The sequence below is a fragment of the Rhineura floridana genome, chromosome 2 (assembly GCF_030035675.1).
Source record: "Rhineura floridana isolate rRhiFlo1 chromosome 2, rRhiFlo1.hap2, whole genome shotgun sequence".
Classification (NCBI taxonomy): domain Eukaryota; kingdom Metazoa; phylum Chordata; class Lepidosauria; order Squamata; family Rhineuridae; genus Rhineura; species Rhineura floridana.
In genome coordinates this window covers 170,930,058-170,952,981 of record NC_084481.1, presented here as the reverse complement: position 1 = coordinate 170,952,981, position 22,924 = coordinate 170,930,058, and the positions used below count along the sequence as shown (strand labels likewise).

Below are 22,924 nucleotides of genomic sequence, written 5' to 3'. Positions count from 1 at the left end.
AAACAGGGGGAGTGTGACTCTATTGATTCTCCTTGATCTCTCAGCGGCTTTTGATACCATCGACCATGGTATCCTTCTGGGAAGACTGGCTGAGTTGGGAGTGGGAGGGACTGCATGGCGGTGGTTCCACTCCTACTTGGAGGGTTGGCTTCAGAAGGTGGTGCTTGGGGAACATTGCTTGGCGCCCTGGACTCTCCAGTATGGGGTTCCGCAGGGGTCAGTTCTGTCCCCCATGCTGTTCAACATCTATATGAAACCATTGGGTGCGGTCATCCGGAGCTTTGGAGTGCGTTGCCATCAGTATGCTGATGATACGCAGCTCTATTTCTCCTTTTCATCTTCTTCAGGTGAGGCTGTGAATGTGCTGAACCAGTGCCTGTACCATACAAGACTGAGATGCTGCTAATGGGTGGTTCTTCTGACCGGATGGTGGATGTCCAACCTGTCCTGGATGGGGTTGCACTCCCCCTGAAGGAGCAGGTTCGTAGCTTGGGGGTTCTCCTAGAATCATCTTTGTCACTTGCGGCTCAGGTAGCCTCGGTGGCATGGAGTGCCTTCTACCAACTTCAGTTATCTGGACAGGGATAACCTGGTTTCAGTTTTCCATGCTCTGGTAACCTCCAAGTTAGATTACTACAATGCGCTCTATGTGGGGCTGCCTTTGAAGATGGTTCGGAAACTGCAGCTTGTGCAAAATGCAGCGGCCAGATGAATAACAGGGACTAGATGGTTCGAACATATAAAACTGATTCTGGCCCACTTGCATTGGCTGCCTGTATGTTTCCGAGCTTGATTCAAGGTGCTGGTTTTACCCTATAAAGCCTTATATGGCTTAGGACCACAATACCTGATGGAACGCCTCTCCTGACATGAACCCACCCGTACACTACACTCAACATCCAAGGCCCTCCTCCAGGTGCCTACTCGGAGGGAAGCTGGGAGTCTGGCATCAAGAGAGAGGGCCTTCTCGGTGGTGGCCCCCAAATTATGGAATGATCTCCCTGACGAGGTACGCCTGGCGCCAACACTGTTATCTTTTTGGTGCCAGGTCAAGACTTTTCTCTTCTCCCAGGCATTTTAGCATGTGTTTTTAAATTGCTTTTTAAAAATGTGTTTTACATTTGTATATTTGTATTTAATGTTTTTAATTGTTGTAAACTGCCCAGAGAGCTTCAGCTATGGGGCGGTATACAAATGGAATGAATGAATGACCTCCAGGCAATATGAATGAATGAAATCTTTATTGTTCAGAGCCATAGGCCACCACAATTACATTTAAAAGGAAAATACAAAAAACATGTTAAAATACAGATCATATTACAGTAAAACACAGTTCAACAACATGGAGTAGAAGAATATCAATACATTCCAAAAGATTTCCTCTCCTATGAATGAATGAATGAAGATCTATTGGATGCTGGATTGGCTTAAGTGTAACAAAAACTGCCATTGCTTCTGACATCCTGATTCTGTGCTAGCATTTGTGGGAAGATTTTTTTTCAATGCCTAAGGCTTTTGTTGCAACCTTTCATATTGTTGGGGCTTCTAAGCATCAGCCACCCTTCTTGGGATTTTTCTTATAGAATAATAGAACAGAATCATAGAGTTGGAAGGGACCTATAAGGCCATGGAGTCCAACTCCATGCTCAATGCAGGAATCCAACTTAAAGCATACCTGACAGGTGGCTGTCCAGCTGCCTGTTCATGCCTCTGATTTTGGAGAGTCCACCACCTCCCTAGGTAATTGGTTCCATTGTCATACCGCTCTAACAGTTAAGGCGTTTTCCCTGATGTTCAGTTGAAATCTGTCTTCCTGTAACTTGAGCCCATTATTCCATGTCTTGCACTCTGGGATGATCAAGAAGAGATCCTGGCCCTCCTCTGTGTGACAACCTTTCAAGTACTTGAACATTGCTATCATGGGCCCATCCAGATGACTGTAAAATGTGTGACATGATCGCTTTGTGTTTTCATTATTTTTCGGTCGTCCATATGACGCCACACACTTTTGCGCATATTTGCGCGGTTAAATCCGCTCCTGCAATACCGCAAATCATGTGATTTGCTTTTTTAAACCGGGAATCATCCGCTGTACCTTCAGGCGCTCGGATGCAATACCGCAGACTTTACAGCTGTGGGCGTTTGATGGGCGGTTCTTGGGTGGTTCCCCATATCCCTTCCCTCATTCTCAGCCAATCACGTATTTCCACTGTTGCACATGTGTGCGAATGCCGGGGAAAGCCTGGGAAAAAGGAACCTATCAGAGCAATGGTGTGGTGTCAGGGCCCCCCCTGCAACTTCTACTGCGCAGATGTAAAAAAGCACATTTGCGCAGAAGCAGCAACAGCAGTTAATTTTTAGCCAGCCTGCAAACTGGGCAGCCGCTCAGGGTGAGATCTGCAATTGTGGTTGTTTGTAAACTTTTTCAAGGGAGAAAATATTTATCTTTGCCTAACCTCCACCTCCCACCCCTCACCCCCCCATCAAATGCCCTTTTTGAACATATTGGTCTTTGCTTCCAGGCATCCAGAGTCAAGGGAGAGGGGGGAAGAAGAGAAATAGAAGCTTTCCTCTTGGATTACAGACACTCAGGCACCCTTAGTCAATTTCGCTTTCCTGCCTGCAGGGCTACTCTCTTTGAGTCTTGTCAATTTCAACCACAGCCTGCAGATTCTCCACAGCCAAGCTGAGCTGAAAAGCATACAGTTGCTTTTGCAAAGTATGGCAAATACAAGCAAAAATCCCACAGGAATTATTGGCATATAAGTGGTTTGCTAGAGAGTCTCAGCCACCTGCAACCATAGAGACTGGTGGTCTACCTTCCTAGACATGACATGTCTTTACTTGCTGTTCTGGAGAAATAAGTGGAATTGCAATCATGTGTATCTCCAGAAACGTTAATATGCGTAAAGGTAGAAAAGCATAACATCGGTTTTGCGAAATATTGCAAATACAAACAAACAAAAATACAGGAATTATAGGCATATAAGTGGTTTGCATGTTTCTTTTATCAGAGGGAAAACTGCAAAGCCTGTGCTGGTTGCTTCAGCGCAGATTGACACAGCAGCACGCGGAGCTGTTTTCCCGCATTCCCTGCCCGAGCCAAGAGCGGCCACCCATGGGAGGGGGCTGTTTGCTTCCCTCGGGCAGCATTCCTGCTGCTGAGCCGCATAACGGTCAGGGGCTGAACCCTGCAGTGAATGAGCCCAAGGGTTAGGGGTGGATTTGCCCGGCGATTACTTGTGCTGATTACTTACACTGCCCACAATCCCCCTGGATGGTCAGGGGCACCTGGAGACACCCCCCCCCGGCCGGCGCTGCTCCAGAGTGGTGAGCGACAAGGAACTCCATTACAGCCACTACTACCAAACCATCAGGAAATTCAAACTTTCGCGCTCGTACGTTCAAGCGCATGCACCTTGTGCTTTGTTGCAAAGGGGGAGAGGTGCATACGTCATATTTTTGTGGACCAATTGGCTGATAGGGGGAGTGTTATGGGCGGAGCTGGGAAAAAGCGAGAAGTAGTATGGGTTCTCTCGCTGTGTGTGTGGGTGCAAAAAAAGCTGGTTTTTTTATTAGGAAAGAGTGAACAAACAGGCAAAGTGAGGACTGTCAAATGACAAACCAGATATGGAAAATGTGGATTGTCCCGCTCCGTTTGGATGAGCCCCATATCTCTCCTCAGTCTCCTCTTCTCAAGGCTAAATATGCCCAGTTCTTTCAGTCTCTCCTCATGGGGCTTTGTTTCAGGTCTCCTGATCATCCTCGTTCTACTCCTTTGAACCAGTTTGTCTGCATCCTTCTTAAAGTGTGGTGTCCAGAACTGGATGCAGTACTCAGAATGAAGCCTAACCACTGCCGAATAGAGGGGAACCACTACTGCATGCAATTTGGGAACTATACTTCTGCCAATGCTGCCAAAAATAGCATTTGCCTTTTTTGCAACCACATCACACTGTTGATTTATAGTCAGCTTGTGATCAACAACAATCTGAAGATCCTTCTCACGTAGTATTGCTGAGCCAAGTATCCCTCATTTTATAACTGTGCATTTGGTTTCTTTTTCCTAGGTGTAGAACTTTGCACTTATCCCTGTTAAATTTAATTCTGTTGTTTTCAGGCCAATGCTCCAGTCTATCAAGATCCCTTTGAATTTTGTTTCTGTCTTCCATGGTATTAGCTATCCCTCCCAATTTGTATCATCTGCAAGTTTGGTAAGTATTCCCTGTACCTCCTCATCCAAGTCATTATAAAAACTGCACTGGGTCCAGGACTGAGGTCTGCGGTACCCTGCTTGTTACTTCCCCTCAGTTTGAGAAGGAACAATTGATAGGCATTCTTTGAGAACGATTCTGTAGCCAACTGTGGATCCACCTGATGGTTGTTCCATCCAGCCTACATTTAGCTAGCTTGCTAATCAGAATATCATGGGGCACTTTGTCAAAAGCTTTGCTGACGTTGAGATATATTATGTCCACAGCATTCCCACAGTCTACCAGGGAGGTTACCCGATCAAAAACTGAGGTAATATTAGTCTGGCAGGATTTGTTCTTGCATATCTATGTTGGCTTCTAGTAATCACTGCATTGTTTTCAAGGTGCTTACAGATTGACTACATTATAATCTGATCCAGAATTTTCCAATGGATTGATGTCAGGCTGACTGATCTGTAGTTCCCAGGTTCCTCCTTTTTGCCCTTTTTGAAGATAGGGACATTAGCCCTCCTCCAGTCATGAAGCACTTCACCCATCCTCCACAATTTCACAAAGATAATAGACCATGGTTCTGAGAGTTCTTCAGCCATTTCCTTCAATATCCTAGGATGCTGTTCATGGAACCCTGGAGATTTGAACTTGTTGAAAGTGATTAGGTATTCCTTGACCATTTGTCTATCAGTCTTAACCTGCAATCCTGCCCCTTCAACTTCACCTTTCCCAGGAGGGTCATAGACCCTCTTTTGGGAGAAGACTGAGCTGAAGTACTGTTGTGTGCCACCCCAATCTCTGAGCAGTGATCCTGGGATCACTGTGCTTACCCAGGGTTTGGTTTCCTTGGAAGAAGGTCAGCGGAGTCTGTGGTGCCTTTATGAAATATGCTTTATTTATTTACACACATTCCAACCTGAGCTTAGGATGGAGGGGTTCAAGGCATCAGCAGTCCAACAGATCTTGCATTTTCCATCAGGCTTACAGGAGGCACCCCAAAGCCATGATGCAGAGAGCCAGCATCTCTGTCTGCCTCCAGTCCCCAGCCTTTCCTCAGACTCAACTCAAAACTCAAGCCTCTCCTTGGCCTCAGGAGGGCAGGGGCTCTCCTTAAGAGTTTCAATAACAATAGGATCTCCCTGGCTCATTCACCAATTAATGGGCACTTGATATGTGCATTAACTCACCTGGCCACTCTACTAGACTAAGAAAGGGAGATCTGGCCAGCAGAACAGATTTCTCACATCCAGGTGCAGGGTTCCAAATCAGAGGTTGAAGGGGACTCATAGAAATCATCCATCTAAACCCCAAACCCATAACAGTACAAATTGAGCACTTCTGCCTTTTCTTTATTATCATTTTGCCATCCTCATTGAGTAGCTGTACCACCATTTCTTTTACTTCTAGTTCTCTTCTCTGTCTTTTACTATGGATGTACCTGAAGAAAGCTTTTTTGTTGCTTTTGGCATCTCTCGATAACCTCAGCTCATTCTCAGCTTTAGCCTTCCTGACGCCATCCATGCAATTCCGTGCTATTCTTCCTTTGTGGTCTGGTCTTCCTTCTACTTCCTGTATGTGTCCTTTATTGTTTTCAGGTCATCTGTAATCTTTCTGTGAAGCCACATTGTCTTCTTCTGCTGTCTTCCTCCATTTTTCCTTGATGGAATTATTTGCCATTTTGTGTTTAGAATTTCCTCTTTTAGAAACTCCCACCCGTCTTGGATACCTTTTCTCATTAGGGTCACTTGCCACCGAACCTTATTTACTATCTCTCTGAGTTTATTAAAATCGGTTTTTCTGAAGTCCAGGGTACAGATATGACTGCTCTCAGCTTTTGCTTCCTTTAAAATCAAGACCTCTAGTATAGCATGGTCACTTTCCCCTAAAGTCCCTGTAACTGCCACTTTATCCACCAAGTCACCTCTATTAGTTAGAATCAAGTCAAGGATAGATGATCCTCTAGTTCCTTCCTCCACTTTTGGTAGGAGAAAGTTATCTCCAATACAAGTCAGATTTCTTGGAGGGGCCATGTTTGGCAGAATTTGTCTCCAACAGATATCAGGGTAATTGAGATCTCTTATCTATAGTTTGTACTGGACATCCACTGATTCTCAGTAAAAGAACTGAGAAGAAAATCCTGAGAATGAAGCTAAGAAAAGAAGTTCAGATAAAAATCCAAAGTTCTCCAGAAAACTGGATGTGATACTTTTGAAATTCATGCTCTCTGTGGGTATGAAAAAGAGATTTATTAAAGAAACAGAGATGGGGAGTCATGGAAGATGCAGGAAACTGTACAAAATGAGAGTATTTGGGCCCTTGGCTATGGAAGCAGGATCCAGACCTTATGTAGTGTCTGGGCTTTCACAATCATTCCATGTAAATTTTGTATGTTTCCCCCCAGCAATCATAAAGATTAGATTTAGAAGAACAGGGGGTGGGGACTGTAGTTCTTGGAATTCTGAAAGAAAGCTACCATGTTCTGAGATCCCTGCTCACAGCAGGATATAGCCAAGAAACTCTAAAAATTAAATCCCTGCAGAAGAAAGGATGGCATGAAAGAAAATATTCTGGGGCTAAGCAGCAAAGATCCAATTTGTCAACATCTTTTTTTGAATTTGTGGTACCCAGGCATGGGAAAAAAGTTGTAACAGAAACTGAACACAGAAACAAAAAGCATTGGGGAAATGGGGAGAACAATATTGTTGAAAGCATCAATAAAGTTTTATTGGAGAGGAAGAAAGCTGAAGTCTCTCCTCAGTCTCCTTTCCTTGCATTAACAGGTGCTTCCAGATGTCCTGTTTATCGAGCATGCCTCCTGATTTGTTTGCAGAGAGATTAGACAACGTTAGCTACTTCAAGCCTTCTAAGCAGATATCTTTATTCCAAATGGTGTCTGGATTTGGATTTGAATTGGTTTTACATATGTGCTGTTGTTGTTTTAAACACGTGTGTGTTTTAAAAACTTCTTTTTATATATGCAATTGTTTTAACTGCTTTTATCTATTGAACTGTTTTATATATTTTTATTATATTGTAAATCACTCCGGGATGCCTCATGGGAAGTGATTCATAAATGAAATTAATAATAATATTATTAAATGATAATTCATTCTGATAAGTTTGCAGGGAGACTAGATGATGTTGCATCAAGCATTATCCCACACTTTCCTGTGCATTTCCCTATCACTTTCCTTATTGCAAAAAGTCCAGTCTTCTGGGGAAGCTGGTTTGTTGTGCAAGACCTTCCAATCAACTATAATTGTGCAACCCGAATTTGCCAGTATGCAATTGAATCCCATTCAGCACTTAAGAACAAAAAGACTCACCTTGGCTTTATTGTCCATGGTAACGGCCAACTGAACTCTCTTCCCCATCCTGAATGTAAACAAGTGATCAGCTTCTTCATCATCTTCCTCCTCCTCGCTGCCAATCCCAAAGCTGGAGGCAGGAGAGCAGCTGCTTCCCCATTTCTCACTCACAACTCTTTTCTCCTGAAAATGGGGCACATACTTGGCTAGGAAAAGGTCAAGGCATCTTCATATTAACTTTTTTTTTTGTCTGAACAGCTAGCAAAAGAAGAAGCTGTGAAAATGTCAGGAGAGATCTATGACCACACACTTTTTGCCAGCAACAGTACAAATACCATGAAACTCTTTCCAGAGAAATAACTAGCCCTTTTGTTCAAGTTGTGGAACAACCCATAAATCCAATGAGGAAAAAAGCATCATTCACTTATAAATCTGACATTTGTCTGAAATGTCAAAGGTTTAGGACCCCAATGACGTTGCCGTGGTGTGGACCTTTACTAATCAGAAATAGAGAATGCAATGGCTTGGATATGTTGGGCTGTTCCTATGTCCTAACTGTGGGAGGCTGTGTGGATCCAGAATTGGCCTCCACAGTCACTTACAGACCCACTGTTAAAGACCTTACCCTGGAAGACAATCTTACTCAGCCACGAGTGATCGCCAATGACTCTTTTTTATTATCCTGGCTATGCTCTCCCTCTATAGTCAGAGGTAGTATGCTTCTGAATACCAGTTGCTGGAAACCACAGGAGGGGAGAGGGCTCTTGTGCTCAGATCCTGCTTGTAGACTTCCCATAGGCATCTGGCTGGCCTCTGTGAAAACAGGATCTTGGGCTAGATGGGCCATTTGCCTGATCCAGCAGGCTGCTCTGATGTTCTTACAGTCTTATGTTCTTACGGTCTTTTAACCATGGTTCATAGAGGTGTTTAAATTTACTCATCAATTTAAGAGTCATCTCCTATTGGAGAAGCATCTGTGAACAACTACGCAAGACTTTACATTAGAGGTCACCAATCTTTTTAGCCCAGTGGAGACATTTGCAAACTGGAAAACTGTTGTGGGCACCACACATATCCCACAACCAAGCAGCCAAAGACTCTGCTTGGAGCAGGTTGATCACTTTACTCATCATTTCATTGGCTTAGGGTAGCCTTCTCCAACATGATACCCTTCAGATGTTTTGGATTACAACTCCCATCAGCCCCAGCCAGAATGGCCAATGGTCAGGGATGATGGGAGCTGTAGTCCAGCAGCATCTGGAGGGCATCGGGTTGGGAAAGGCTGGTTTAAAGGGAGAAATTGCTGCTGAACACTCACCTGTTGGGGGGAGGGAAGCCCAAGCTCTCATGAAAAAATAGCAGCCATAGACTGGATCAGATGTTGGATTCACAAAAGACCACAACATTCATGTGGAGGGCTGAGGTAGCAGTGAAGCTGGCACAGTGCAAACACACTAGCCAAGCCAAGCCAGCGCTCCCGGCAGTGCTTTTGCACTATACTACTCTCACTGCCACCTCGCCCACCTGGCAATCAGCCGTCACACACCTACTGGGTCAGGAGGTCAGGTAAGTGTCTCTGCCCAACCGCACCATCTATTACTGCGTGCATGTATGCTTTGTTCATGCACATGTACTTTTGCTGACATGTTTGGATCCCCTTGGACTTGTATGTTTGGGAGCATGTATGCATCTCTTGATGTGCTTGCAAATATCACTGTTATATTCAGGAATCTGTAAGTTGTTTTGAGAGCTGATAAGGCCTGAAGCCTCTTGGTCTATATATTTATTATATATTCTATCACAGTACAGACCTCTGACCTTGTAAGAACAGAATATATAAAAATCTTTTCTTGGCAGGAAGAGGTGGAGTGCTTACATTATGGGCTTTGGTGATGGTGATGGTGAGACCATCTGGCCTGGCTCTCCTTGAGGTAACAGCCATTCCCTCTTGCTCTGCTCGCTTTCTGTCCTCTTCTATTTCCTGAAAAAGTGATATCCAGATCCTCTATGAGATCAGCCTAACAACAATAAAACAAGCTGAACACTAGAAACAAAACAAACTGTCTCAAAGGGAGAAACATAAGGAAGTTATGAGAACCTGTACATCCAACACAGGGTTGCCACCACTGCTATATTTGACATTTGACAATAGCAACTTCCAGGTGATTTCTATATTTACCAGGGCTTTACTAAGACATGCGATCGTTTGGGTTTTTTTTCAGAGTTGAAGATAGTTTGAAAGAGGCTTAAGGTCCTTCCAGACTGGTGTTTTATTGAAGGTATATTCTGCAACATGTTCTTGACACAATAATAGTGCATTACTGGTGGATTTGTCCTGCTTCATTTGTTCTGCAGTACTTCCTCAACGCTCCCATGTTATTGCTGTCTGGAGGGACTGTCTGTCGTCTGTCGTCTGTCGTCTGTCGTCTATGTCTTTCTTTCTTTCTTTCTTTCTTTCTTTCTTTCTTTCTTTCTTTCTTTCTTTCTTTCTTTCTTTCTTTCTTTCTTTACTTACTTACTTACTTACTTACTTACTTACTTACTTACTTACTTACTTACTTACCACCCCATAGCCAAAGCTCTCTGGGCAGTTTACAGCAACACAACAAAAGTGGGACCAAAATAAACTAGAACATTTGTGGTATAAAAAGTTATGGGAATTCAGCAGGATATGCCCTAACTGAAAATGAAGCAGTGTGAGCACCGCAAAGCCATTGTAGGGGCAAACAGTATTGAAAGTGGGATCCTGTGTCACCGCCCTGATAGCATAACCGGCACAAACAATCATGAACACACAATGAAAAGGATGTCCGGAGGAGCCCCTCGTTTCATGTCGTATGTGGACACTTCTTTCACCTCTGGTAAACAGGTTTTTATATTGTTTTGGAAACCTGCAAAACCTGATTGACCAAGAGGCAGCAAAAGAAAGATGTGAACGCTATGGGAAGTGATGCCTCTCTAAAGCCACTTTCAGCTCTTGTAAAGACTATTGTTGGTCTCCAGTCTCATTTTCAGCCTATTAAATCTCACATGCCCAAACACAGCCTCAAGACATTGTTCCAAGGTAGACTGCTGTTGCACACTTATAGAATGAAATACAGAGCTATTCGTAGAATCATAGAATCATAGAGTTGGAAGGGGCCTTGTAGGCCATCGAGTCCAACCCCCTGCTCACAGCAGGAAATCCACAGCTAGAGCATCTCCCGCAGATAGCTGTCCAGCCTCTGCTTGAAGACATCCAGCGAAGGGGATCCCACCACCTCCCTAGGCAGTTGGTTCCATTGCCGAACTGCCCTTACTGTCAAGAAGTTCCTTCTAATGTCCAATCTGAATCTACGCTCCTGCAACTTAAAACCATTAGACCTAGTCCTACCCTCTGGGGCAGCAGAGAACAAATCTGTACCCTCCTCTATGTGACTATGTTAAAGAGTGCAATCATGTCACCCCTCAGCCTTCTCTTCACCAGACTGAACATGCCAAGTTCCTTCAACCTTTCCTCATAAGACTTGTTCTCCATACCGGCTATCATCCTCGTCACCCTCTTCTGAACCCGCTCCAACTTGTCTATATCTTTCTTAAAATGAGGTGCCCAGAACTGAACGCAGTATTCCAGATGAGGCCTGACTAATGCAGAATATAGTGGGACTATTACTTCCCTCGACCTGGAAACTATAGCTCTGTTTATGCAGCCCAAAACCGCAATTGCCTTTTTTGCCGCAGCATCGCACTGCTGGGTCATGTTCAACTTGCGATCCACTACAATTCCAAGGTCCTTCTCACACGCCGTACTGCTAAGCCGGGTATTTCCCATCGTGTACCCGTGCATTTTGTTTTTGTGGCCTAAATGCAGAATCTTGCATTTGTCTTTATTGAATTTCATTTTATTAATTTCAGCCCATTACTAGCTTATTGATGACATCACACTCCAAAGATCAGGAAAATCTTACTCAGCCACTTCAATAGATGGTAAACCATACAGAAGATAATTCTGTCTCCTCAACAGCCCCTTGAGTCTATGTCGCTGAGCAAGCTTCTGGCAGCAGTGCCCAAGTATAAACTCTCTAGCCATAGGCTTCCTTCTCCTTCCCCTCCTTAATTGGTGTTTTTAGGTTACTTTATTTTGGGTTCTTACATTTCTGGCAGCCTGATTTGTTGTGCAGGGTTTATTAAAATAATCTTATTTTTGAAATTCCAGTCGTGGTAGTAAATAGTGAATATGACATCACCAACCATACTTCAAGTTACTGGTGCCAATTGAACAAAGACAGCAACAAACTGATGTTTTTTTAAAAAAGTATCAGTGTACATTAGGCTTCAAAGTATTACCAAGAAGGGTCTGAAACTGAGCTATGGAACACCACCACATCCAAGAATCTAGAGTCAAACATACGTGATATCTTCTCATAAGAGCTTCATTCTTTTTCTTCAAAGCTATAATTTTCTTATCCAGTTCAACGTCTTTCTGTTCTTTTTTCCGCAGTACTGCATCATCTACAGTGGCATCCTAATAATACCAAACAAAGAACTTTAGGGCAGTATTCTAATAAGTCCCATTAGCTCATGGATTACTGCAAGGATTACCACAGAAAAAGTTTTTTCAAGTTGCTGCTGATAACTTTATGAACAATAATGGACGCATGAAATAATGCTCCACTCCATACTGGGCCTATAAACCCCAATTTCAATGAGATAGTCTTTCAAAAATTTGATACTAGATTTTGAAGGCAAAATTTCCTTTCCTTATACAAAAAATCTGTGAAACCTAGACAAAAGAAGAATCCATATTAAAAGCTGATGTGGCTATCTGTCTCTGCAGAATAGGTTGAGAGCTAGCCCAGTAATATCTGAGGTATGTAGGCTTGCATATATTTTGGCATTCAATCAAAAACACTCTTCCTTTCTAAGGATTTTCCTGCCTAAAAGACTTTTATGGTAAATCACAATTTCCTAAGCTAGATATTCAATTTAGGTGTCAAATATCAAGTATGGAATTGGTGTCTAAATGTTGACAGGGACATCTGACTCTAGATCTCCTGCGGATATCAAGTTTTATAATGTGACCTGGCAGATTCTGAACAAGATATATTGAGTGCAAATTTCTTCTGCTCTGCTACTTACCATCAACACATACGGATGGGTGAATCTGTCCATTTTGGTTTCTCTCAGTTTCTCATTTTTCCATTCTTAAGTTCAGTTCTCTACATTTCCACACCAATTTGCTATTTTTAAAGTCATGAAATTTCATCAATATTTGTGTGTGAATTTCTCCTAACATGCACATTTTTGTGTACAATTTTACCTAATATACACATTTTTGTATGTTCTTTTCACTGATAAATGCACTTAAATGCACTCTTTACCTTAGTATATGCATTTTTGCCCACATTACATGCCTGTAGAACTGCACTGCAAAAGTTTTGTGATTTTGAAGGATGACTGTGTTTCGATTTGCATATTGTTTCAGAAAGTACAAATTAGGTAACTTTGCCTTTAAATGCAAACTGAATCAAAGTTATCCCCCATCCCTAATAAATAACCTTCACCCTCCTGGTGCTTTTCAGATGTTTTGGACTACAACTCCCATCATCCAGCCAGCAGAGTCAACTCCCATCAGCCTGTGCTGGCTGGGGTTGATGGGAGTTGTAGTCCAAAACCTCTGGAGGGCACCAGGTTGGGGAAAGCTGGTCTAATGTATTTGCAGCATAAGGATAATCCCTTGCCCATTTTGGCAACCATATAGTAGCAATTATAGCATATTGCATGGAATTGGAATTTTGTATAAATAGATTATAGTACTTATCATATCCTAGAATTTTAGGAGGCACTCAAACGTCAGGCTCTTGTACAGCCATGAGATCCCGCTGCCAAAAACTGATTTTAACATTCAATCTGTATTTAATGCTCTAAGGGTTTGTTGGTGGTAACCACCTAACTGGCAACAAATGTGATGTCTGGGGCTATTCACAAAGCCAATAGATTTGGGAGAAGGCTTGACCAATAAATGAATGGGGATCAAATGCAGGACCTAAAGACAAGTGTAGCTACATATTTTGGCAGGGAAGCGATGGTGGGAGGGACATGACTGCTGAGCTGGCACAGAGGCTGTCATGAGCAGTCATGATAGATGAAGAAAGGGAGAGAGTAGTGAACTCAGCTGAAGAAAGAAGGAGCTAAGAAGAAGAAAAATTCTCTTTTGTGGAGAACTTGAATGCAGGGCCTACAGATAGAAGAGGTGATGCACTCTTGATAAGAAGGGAGTAGGCCAGCAAGGGTGATCTGAAAACAGAAAGACCTTGGGCTTGTGAAAAGAGAACATAGGATTATGAGGGCTAACCTCTGGGAGTGCTCCTGCACCTTGAAGAGCTGTACATTAGGTCTCTGGTCTCCCAGTTTGCAGCACTGTAATCTGGCAACCCTAAAAATCCTGTCAGGTAGGGTACCCTTCCCCAACCTGGTGCACCCCTGACATTTTTAATTACAGTTCCCATTAGACCCAGCTATTATGGGCAAATGTCAGAGATGATGGGAGCTGTAGTTCAAAGCATCTAGAGCAGGAAATCCTCACCTGTGTTCCATGGACCACAAGTGGTCTGCAAGCTTCATTCAGGTGGTCCATGGCATGGCCACATTCTTATTTATACATATTTACATATACATATTTATACATTTATATTTATATTCCATAGGGAAGCCCGGAGGGTGGTGACAAGATCTAGGGCCTTCTCAGTGGTGGCCCCCGAACTATGGAATAGTCTCCCCGAGGAGGTGCGCTTGGCGCTGACACTATCATCTTTTCGGCGCCAAGTTAAAACCTTTCTCTTCTCTGAGGCATTTTAATTCATGTTAATTTTAAACTATTATAATCTGATTTTAGACTGTACAGTTTTGTATTGTGTTATATTATATTGTGTTATCTTTTATTGTATTTTTAATGTTCACCGCCCAGAGAGCTGTTGCTAGTCGGGCGGTATATAAGCTTAATTAAATAAATAAAATAAATAAATATACATATTTAAACATTCATATTTATTTTTAATTGTATTTTTATTGCTTTTATTTCTTCTAATGTATTGTATTACAATTTGAATTCTATGGAATGCTAATTTTAATACTATAAAATACAATGTAAGAAATAAAGGAAGCAATAGAAATACAATTAAAAATCACACAACATCTGACACAGTGCATTACTGTTGCTACAACCGGCAGAAAAATAATTAGCAGTCTAGTAAGGCCATCAGCACTTTTCAAGGAGTCTGTGTGTGTGTGGGGAGTTTGGGAACCTCTGATCTAGAGGGCAGCAGCTTGGGGAAGGCTTGTTCAGGGTGAATAAGCACTGGGGTAAAGGCCACATCTCCCGTACCCATGTGTTATTTAGTTACACATCTGGATCCTAACAGTGTACCAATCAGAAGTTAAAGTCTTCCCTTCCTCAAAGTTGGATGTTAATAACGCTGTTAATATATTTAACATTGAGTCTGTTAAATCTACTCCTAATTCTTGTCCACAATCAAATTCCTTAGAACCACAGTCCGTAGTAACAAATTCAGTAGACCCCCCGAGAATTTTTTTAAAACCTTCAGCCCTAAATGGTTGTATTGTTCCCTCATGTTTCTTTGATGAAATCAGTTCCTCCTGATCGTTTTCCCTCCTTTCTTGGAATATTAACGGTTGGGCGAACAAACGCCATGATAGTGACCTTATTGAATATTTAAATTCATTTTCGATTATTTGTTTGCAGGAAACGTGGGCTTTATCATTAACAACTATGTACCTGACAGACTATTTTTCCTATTCTATTTTAGCGGTAAAACCTTTGGGAAAGGGCCGCCCTAGTGGGGGCCTCACAACTTTGTATCTAAAGCTCGAAATTTAAGAATTGATTTAATCCCTACAATCCTCCCACTCAATGTGTTGACGTTGAGGATAAAAGGTCCATGGCCTGATCATATGATCTGCATTAATGTTTACTTTCCCCCTATCACTAGTTCTGTAGATGATGCTTCTGATCTTTGGGCCAGGCTGGATGAGGTTCTATCCCTTTTGGAGACTAAATTTCCTAATGATAAAATAATTCTTTGTGGAGATTTGAACGCCAGAATTGGTAACTCCTGGCCTTATAACTCTATATCCCATTTTGATAATTTAATAATTCATGACTATCATTTTTCTGTTGGTATTCAAGATCAAAAGTCAAATCTCCAAGGCCCTTTGTTAATTGATTTTGCCTCAATTCATTCGTTGGTAATTTTAAATGGTACTCACTTTGATTCTTCTAAAGGTTCTTTCACCTATTGGACACAGCATGGCGCCAGCTTGATAGATTACTTTTTGGTGTCTTATAAACTTTGTGAGGATGTTATTGAATTGTCCGTGGATCACCGTGTTGAGAGTGATCATTTTCCTCTACTCCTAAGATTGAAGATCTCTAACAATAATACCACATCTACTCCCCCATTACAAGCTCATCAAAAAACAGTGAAAAGAATTCCTTGGTCGGAAAACCTTAACATTATCTGTAATTCCCTTTTCCATAGTAGCTCTTTCCAAACATTACGTAAATCAATTATTGACGACTCTCAAGATCCCATCCTGGTCTTCCAAATTATTCTTTCTAATCTTAGACCTCATTTAACTTGTTATAATAATGGTCCGCCCCATATATCTAAGGCATCTTCCTGGTTTGATCAGGACTGTAGAGTCGCGAAACGAAATCTCAAGTCATCCCTTTCTCTTTTTTTGAAATTCAAGACACAGTATACCTATCTGGCCTTTAAAACAACTAAGGCATTTTATAAAAGCCTATTAAAAGAAAAAAAAGCTAAGTTTGCTGAATTAAGTTGGCAGCGCTTATCCTTAGCAGTTTCTGAACATCAGGATCGTAAATTCTGGCAAATAGTCAAATCTGGATCCTTTTCTGCCAATAATTCTAATGCTGCGCAGATCCCGCTGGCAATATGGCATTCTCACTTTACTAATCTTTATTATGCAAATATAGTCACTAATACCTACCCTAGTATGTTAAATAATGGCATTATGACTTCTTGGCCCCCCATAACAATTAACGATATAAAAGCCTTAATAGACTCCTTAAAAAATGGGAAAGCCCCTGGAGAAGATTTCCTCCCTCCTGAGATTTTTAGACAATTCCCGGAGTGGTGGGCCTCTTGGCCCGCCTATTTACTAGAATTAATGACTCTGGCTTGATTCCTGAAGGATGGAAAAATAGCATAATCGTTCCCATTTATAAGAAAGGCGATCCCTTGGCCCCCTGTAACTACAGACCCATTAGCTTATTGAATGTAGTTGCTAAATTATATAGCAAATATTTGCTCAATAAGCTGAATGACTGGGTAGATTTCCACCAGTTAATTCACCCAGAACAAATAGGTTTTCGTAAAGGGTCTTCACCTATAGATCATTGCCTGACCCTTCATTTTCTAGTGAATCAGAGCATCGCAGGTCCAACAAAACATCTGTATGCGGCTTTTGTGGACCTCGCTGCAGCCTTTGATTCGATAGATAGGAATTTATTGTGGTCCAAGTTGCACGATTTAAACATCGACCCTCGCCTGCTCTTTCTCATCAGAGCACTCTATACCAACACCTTTGCCCTGGTGAGAGACAGCAAAACAGGAGCTTTATCTGACCCAATAATGGTGGAAAAGGGAGTTAAACAGGGTTGCCTGTTGGCTCCCCTTCTTTTTAATTTATTTTTGAATAATGTTATCTCTGCATTATCAGGCCCGCAATTTTTTCCTCCGTCCGTTGGCTGCAGGAAAATTTCTGTGTTACTTTATGCTGACGATATGGTTCTTCTTTCCTTAACTCCTCTTGGTCTTCGGAGGTTATTAAGTAGTTTACAAATTTACTGTACTAATGAAAACTTAAAAGTAAACTATGATAAAACAAATATTCTAGTTTTTGGAAAGAGATACAAGAGCCACCGTTGGCGGATGGCAGATACTCAGCTTACACAGTCCCGAACATACAAATACTTGGGAATTTTATTTTCAGATACTCTATCCTGGAAACCGCATATATATCATATTAAAACTATGGTGGCAAAAACAATAGGAGCTATACTAAAATTCTACCGTACGTCAGGAGGCAATTTGATCTCACCAATTTTGAAAATTTATAAAGCTAAAGTGATTCCTCAATTACTTTATGGTGTAACGGTCTGGGGATGGGATAGGAATATTATAAAAATCTTAGAATCTTCTCAAAATGACTTCCTTAGACGCATTCTGGTACTTCCAAAAGGTACTTCAGCAGCAATGTTGCGTTCGGAGACTGGTTTTCCCCCATTATCTGCCCGCATTCATTATGCTCTTTTGAAGTTTTTGAGATTGTTCGATTCTCTCCCCGATGGAAAACTTCTAAATGCATGTTTTGCACAACCTTTGGCCTCTAAATTGTGGCTTAGTAATCTAGAGGATTTGCTACATATCTATCATATTTTTCCTCGAGAATTTAACTTGATCTCAAATTTCATTCACCTCCAAGAAGTCATTTTTCATCACTCTCACAATGTAGATAGACTATCACTCATGAATTCAAAGACTGCCCCATGGTTTTGGAGATTTAAGTCAGACTCTGAATGCTCACTTTATCTTTTATCATCCCTCCCGTTAGCCTTAAGACATGCCTTTACAGCTCTACGTTTTTTCTCGCTGCCCAATGCAGCTAGAGAAGGCTGGCTCTCTGATACTTCCAATGTTCAAAAGTTTTGCATCTGTGGTACATCTGAGCCAGAAGATCTTCCTCACATTCTATTTTCCTGCCCCATCTGTAATGGTCCCCGAGCCAGATTTCTTAGGTCTGTGCAGTACAATGATAGGTCGATCTCAATCGAGGGAAATATAGTTATCTTAATGTCCGATCTTAATCCTGAGATCACGTATAATGTCTCGCTGTTTACTATAGGTGCCACAAATTTAAGGGCTAATTTTAAAAGTACGATTTCATTGGATATTGCCCATAATGGAGCAAATTCATAATTGAATTTTAACTTTTCTATTTTAAGCTTTGTGTCTTGTTATTAAATTTATTTTGATTGTATCTTATCCCATTATTCTTTGCTCGGTTTTGCAAGTTTTTACAAATGTTGTACTGATTTTACTGTTATGTGACTTTTTTGTTTTCGTTATCTGTTGGCCTTTGGCCCTGGAATAAACTTATACTATACTACTATAATTTTAATACTATAAAATACAATGTAAGAAATAAAGGAAGCAATAGAAATACAATTAAAAATCACACAACATCTGACACAGTGCATTACTGTTGCTACAACCGGCAGAAAAATAATTAGCAGTCTAGTAAGGCCATCAGCACTTTTCAAGGAGTCTGTGTGTGTGTGGGGAGTTTGGGAACCTCTGATCTAGAGGGCAGCAGGTTGGGGAAGGCTTGTTCAGGGTGAATAAGCACTGGGGTAAAGGCCACATCTCCCGTACCCATGTGTTATTTAGTTACACATCTGGATCCTAACAGTGTACCAATAGCCTTTTATAAAGAAACTGGATGGGTGGATGCCGACTCAGATGATGATGATTTACATTTCTATCCTGCCCTTTCTTCCAGAAGAATCCCAGGGTGGCAAACAAACGACAAAACACTAAAAACATCTTAAAACGTCTCAAAAACAAAACAAAAACGTATTTTAAAAAATCTTTTAAAACACCTTAAAAAGCCTTTCCAAAACAAATGCAAACTGGGATAAGGTCTCTACTTAACAGGCTTGTTGAAAGAGGAAGTTTAAGCCCAATATGCAAATTTTCCTTACAAGGAATATTTTTCACCTGCAGGTGAGTGAAAAGAGAGTGAGGAAGTGGCTTTTGAAAATTCATAAATATTGTTGTTACCGTTTTAATTGGTTTAAATTAGATGTTGACCTTACCTGACCATAATTTTCTGGGTTCCCATTGACCTGTGTGCACTCTTTGTATGGGTGAGTGAGCTCCGCATATAATTAGTAGGGAAGCTAGGGGTTAGGTCCATTCATATGCAGAATGGAATCAGCACAATGTGTATGCTGAAATACACTCCTGTAATTGTGTACATTACAAAAATATGCAGTGGCCAAGCCACATTCCATAGAAGACATTGTTAATCTGTGCAGAGATTGGTTATTAAAGCCTTTTCAAAAAGTCATATAATAGGAACATAAGGAGCTGCCTTATCCAGAGTCAGACCATTAATCCAACTAGTTCAGTATTGTCAGCAGCAGGGGTAGGGAACTTTTTCAATCTGAGGGCTGCATTCCCTCATGGACGACCTTTCAAGAGCCACGTGCCAGTGGTTGGCAGAGACAAAAGCAGACAAGCAGAGACAAAAGTAGGCAGGGCGACAGATGCGAACTGTGCAAAGGTGATTTTGCACAATCAGTTACATTCCAAGCACACCAAAGGCAGAGATTTCTGCTTCTCTCTCCTCCGTTCAGGCAAGCAAAAAGCATGATCACCATTCAACATTCCAACCAGGCAAAAGCACTCAAGGAGGGTGCAGAGTAGAGCTGGTGAAAGGTGGGGCCTGGCCTGGAGAGGCTCCTGAGGGCCAGACAGAGAAGCGTGAAGGGCTGCAATTGGTCCCTGGGCCTGAGGCTGTCGATGTCTCAGTGGCACCGACAGCAGCTCGCCAGGGTCTGAGACACAGAGGGTTGTTTCCCAGACCTATCTTGAAGTGCTAGGAGTTGAACCTGACCCCTGTTGCATGCAAGGCATGGGGTCTACCACTGAACGTCAGTCTTTTTCCCATTGTGCAGTCACATTGTGCTGAGTTAGACCATCTAGCTCAGCATTGTCTGGTGTGTTCAGAAGTGTCCCTCCAAGGTCTCTGGCAGAGAGGGGACACTCTCAGCACTGCCGTATAAGAGCAGTTTTTGAAAGCTGAAGATGCCAAGGACTTAGCCCAAGACCTCCTGCATGCAGAGCATGTGCTCTATCATTGAGTGACAGATTGTCCTTGCCTGTTATCTTCGGTACCTATATAATACAGTCATGTTGTAGTTTTGTAAACCAAATTAGCAATACACTGCCATTTGTGACATTTAATAAAAATTAGATAGTACAGAATGTGTAATAATCAAAAACAGTGTTTGCTCTTGCAATGGACCTTTTAGTGGAATTATGAAAATGCAATAGTGCTCAATCCAGGAAGGAATGCAACGTATCATTTCAAACTCCCCTTCAAAGAGGGCTTGATCTCATGCAACTATTAATAAAAAATAAAAATTAATACAAAGGCACTTGAGGCCACCACTGGGATGAAGCTCTGCAGGTCTGAGTCTGATCAGTGCCTGGATGGGTGACTGGGAACCACATGTACTTTGTCTTGGGCTTCTTGATGGAAGAAAGGCAGGATCTAAATGTAAGTAGATAAATAATATAAAATTCTGGTTTAACTGCAAGATATGAAAAACATTTATCTTATTGGTTTAAGATTTCCCATAAGCCCCACTTCCATTTGTAGTGTGGGGATAGCATTTGTGGGGAAATGTGGCTGGAACTTAAAATTGTGTTTTTGGAGTTTTTTATATCTTTATGAAATTTTATACTACTTTTTGTCACCAGAACACTAAAAATGGCAAATAGTAGTTAGACAAAGGGTTGCCAAACAGAAAGGTCTTAAGCTGGGGGAGCCAATGTGTTGCCTTCCAGATATTGTTGGACTACAACTCCCATCATTGCTGTTATGCAGTGAGAATATACTGCAGCATTTTGTTGCAGGTCCCACTTGTTTTTCTTATTTGAAATGTCTCCAAGATTTGGGCCCAAAGAAGAGATTCCTTTCCTCCCTTCTATACTTGCGCATGTATGCATATACACAGCAGCAGCAACAACAAAGGCTCAACTGAATCACCCCAGAACTGCAAAGCAGCACTTTGAGGCCTGACACGCACTGATTCACCGGTGAACACTGAGCAGCACACTGAAGCATGGTCAGCAATTTTCTTTCTGGCTGTTGGTGCTGTGTTGCAGTTGCCCAGTAACAAGAGGATATTCATGCTGCCAAGCAGCTTCTGGAAAGAATGTCGGCTCTGCTGCCACTTTGGATGAAAACACTCCTGTCGCACTCTCTGGCATAAAGCTCTTCCGGGGAGTTGGGTACCCGTATGCCACAGTGACTAGAGCAGGGAAGTTATAAATGGCTTTAGCAGAACAAACGTGCAGCGGCTGTGAATCAGAAGGCATGCCTGCTTGCTTGGAAAACAGAGGGGCCAATAGGAGAGGAGAAGGGGAAGGGGAATCAGACATGCAGGGATATCTTTCTCTATTAAAATGCAACAGAAAGGGAGGGGCTAAGTAAAGCAAGGGGGTAGTATACTGGAGCTTCAGGGAGATCAGCTTTTTGTTTTTTGCATTGTGTCCAGCATTTAAAGTTCACCCATCTGCTGTCATTTGAGGGTGGATGGGATTTTTTGCACAGATCTTGGCTCTGGCTACAGGTTTCCCCCCTCCCCTTTCAAAGTCAGCAATTTATGATATGAAAGACTCAGAATGAAGCAGGGCTCATGAGAGAGAAAAAACCTGGGGGATGGGAAATGAAGGAAAGGAGAGGGCTTCAACCCAGCATTTCGTCAGCTAAGCCAATGCACAAGCTCTCTAGTAAACATGCTCAGTCTGTGCGCTGATAGACACAGCACCAATCTCCCATCTTTGGGATGGGAAATGTCCATCGTTGCCCAACATTCTATGCTGTTGTTGTTTTTTAAAAATAATCCCTCCTCCTCCTCCTTGTGGGGAGCTGATGTCCTCCTAAATGAAGTTCACATCATAACCTGTTGTACAAAAGCCACATTTCTGCCCTCCCACATCGTTCAGATATACATCTGCTGGCCAAAAACAAAACACCCCAAAATGACAACACAATGAAAAAGGGAAAGGACCAAAAAAAGTCATTTCTTGGGTTTGCTGAATGTAAGGATGCCTCCCCCACATCCCTCCCAGTTACCACAAAGGCAGCACTCACAGGTCGGTGCATTTTGGACATCAGAGGTGAAGCTCGGCGAATTCCACAGCAGAGCTAAAAGAGGAGAGCCATCAGACGGCCTTTCTCAGTACTGGCTGCACAGCATACAAGATCATGTTTTGATTACAAAAGCCCTGTCTGGGCTCCCAGCCAAAAGCACTGGCTGTCTAATATACGAAAGCAGAGGCAGGCAATCAGAGCGCTGGTGTGTCCTCCGCTCCACTCTTCATTTGCCTTGCGATGGGAATGTACCTCTTAGCTGCTCCCTATGACTTCCTAATGCCTTGGTGCCACAACGCAGCCCATACAGCAAAAAGCTGGATGCTGTGAGGGACATGGAAGGGCATATTGGCATGTCAACAGCTGGACTTCCCTTGGAGCTGTTCACAGGGTCTGTATACAGCAGTTTGACTGGTGGGTGGATGTTCATAGCAACTC

The 22,924-nt window shown here is 42.2% G+C and overlaps 1 protein-coding gene and 1 long non-coding RNA gene across 4 annotated transcripts in view; one reads left to right on the top strand and one right to left on the bottom strand.

Annotated features, from left to right (window-relative positions):
* Positions 1-22,579, bottom strand: part of CCDC9B (coiled-coil domain containing 9B) — a 115,807-nt gene extending 93,228 nt beyond the window's left edge. Inside the window, exons 1-5 of one of the 3 annotated variants that reach the window (XM_061611455.1) lie at positions 22,487-22,579; positions 20,756-20,878; positions 11,904-12,017; positions 9,390-9,494; positions 7,532-7,696 (exon numbers count right to left, since the gene is read on the bottom strand). In XM_061611455.1, the coding sequence (XP_061467439.1) occupies positions 7,532-7,696; positions 9,390-9,494; positions 11,904-11,918 (285 nt within the window). In that variant the 5' untranslated portion in view covers positions 11,919-12,017; positions 20,756-20,878; positions 22,487-22,579. Of the gene's footprint in view, positions 1-7,531; positions 7,697-9,389; positions 9,495-11,903; positions 12,018-12,631; positions 12,682-20,755; positions 20,879-22,486 lie in introns of those variants that run through there. The other 2 variants (XM_061611454.1, XM_061611453.1) reach the window with 2 other exon arrangements.
* On the top strand, positions 367-7,129 carry LOC133377416 (uncharacterized). Its single transcript, XR_009760705.1, has 3 exons — positions 367-480; positions 4,121-4,214; positions 6,986-7,129. It is a non-coding gene; the product is annotated as an uncharacterized LOC133377416 (long non-coding RNA).
* Positions 22,580-22,924: the final 345 nt, after the last annotated feature.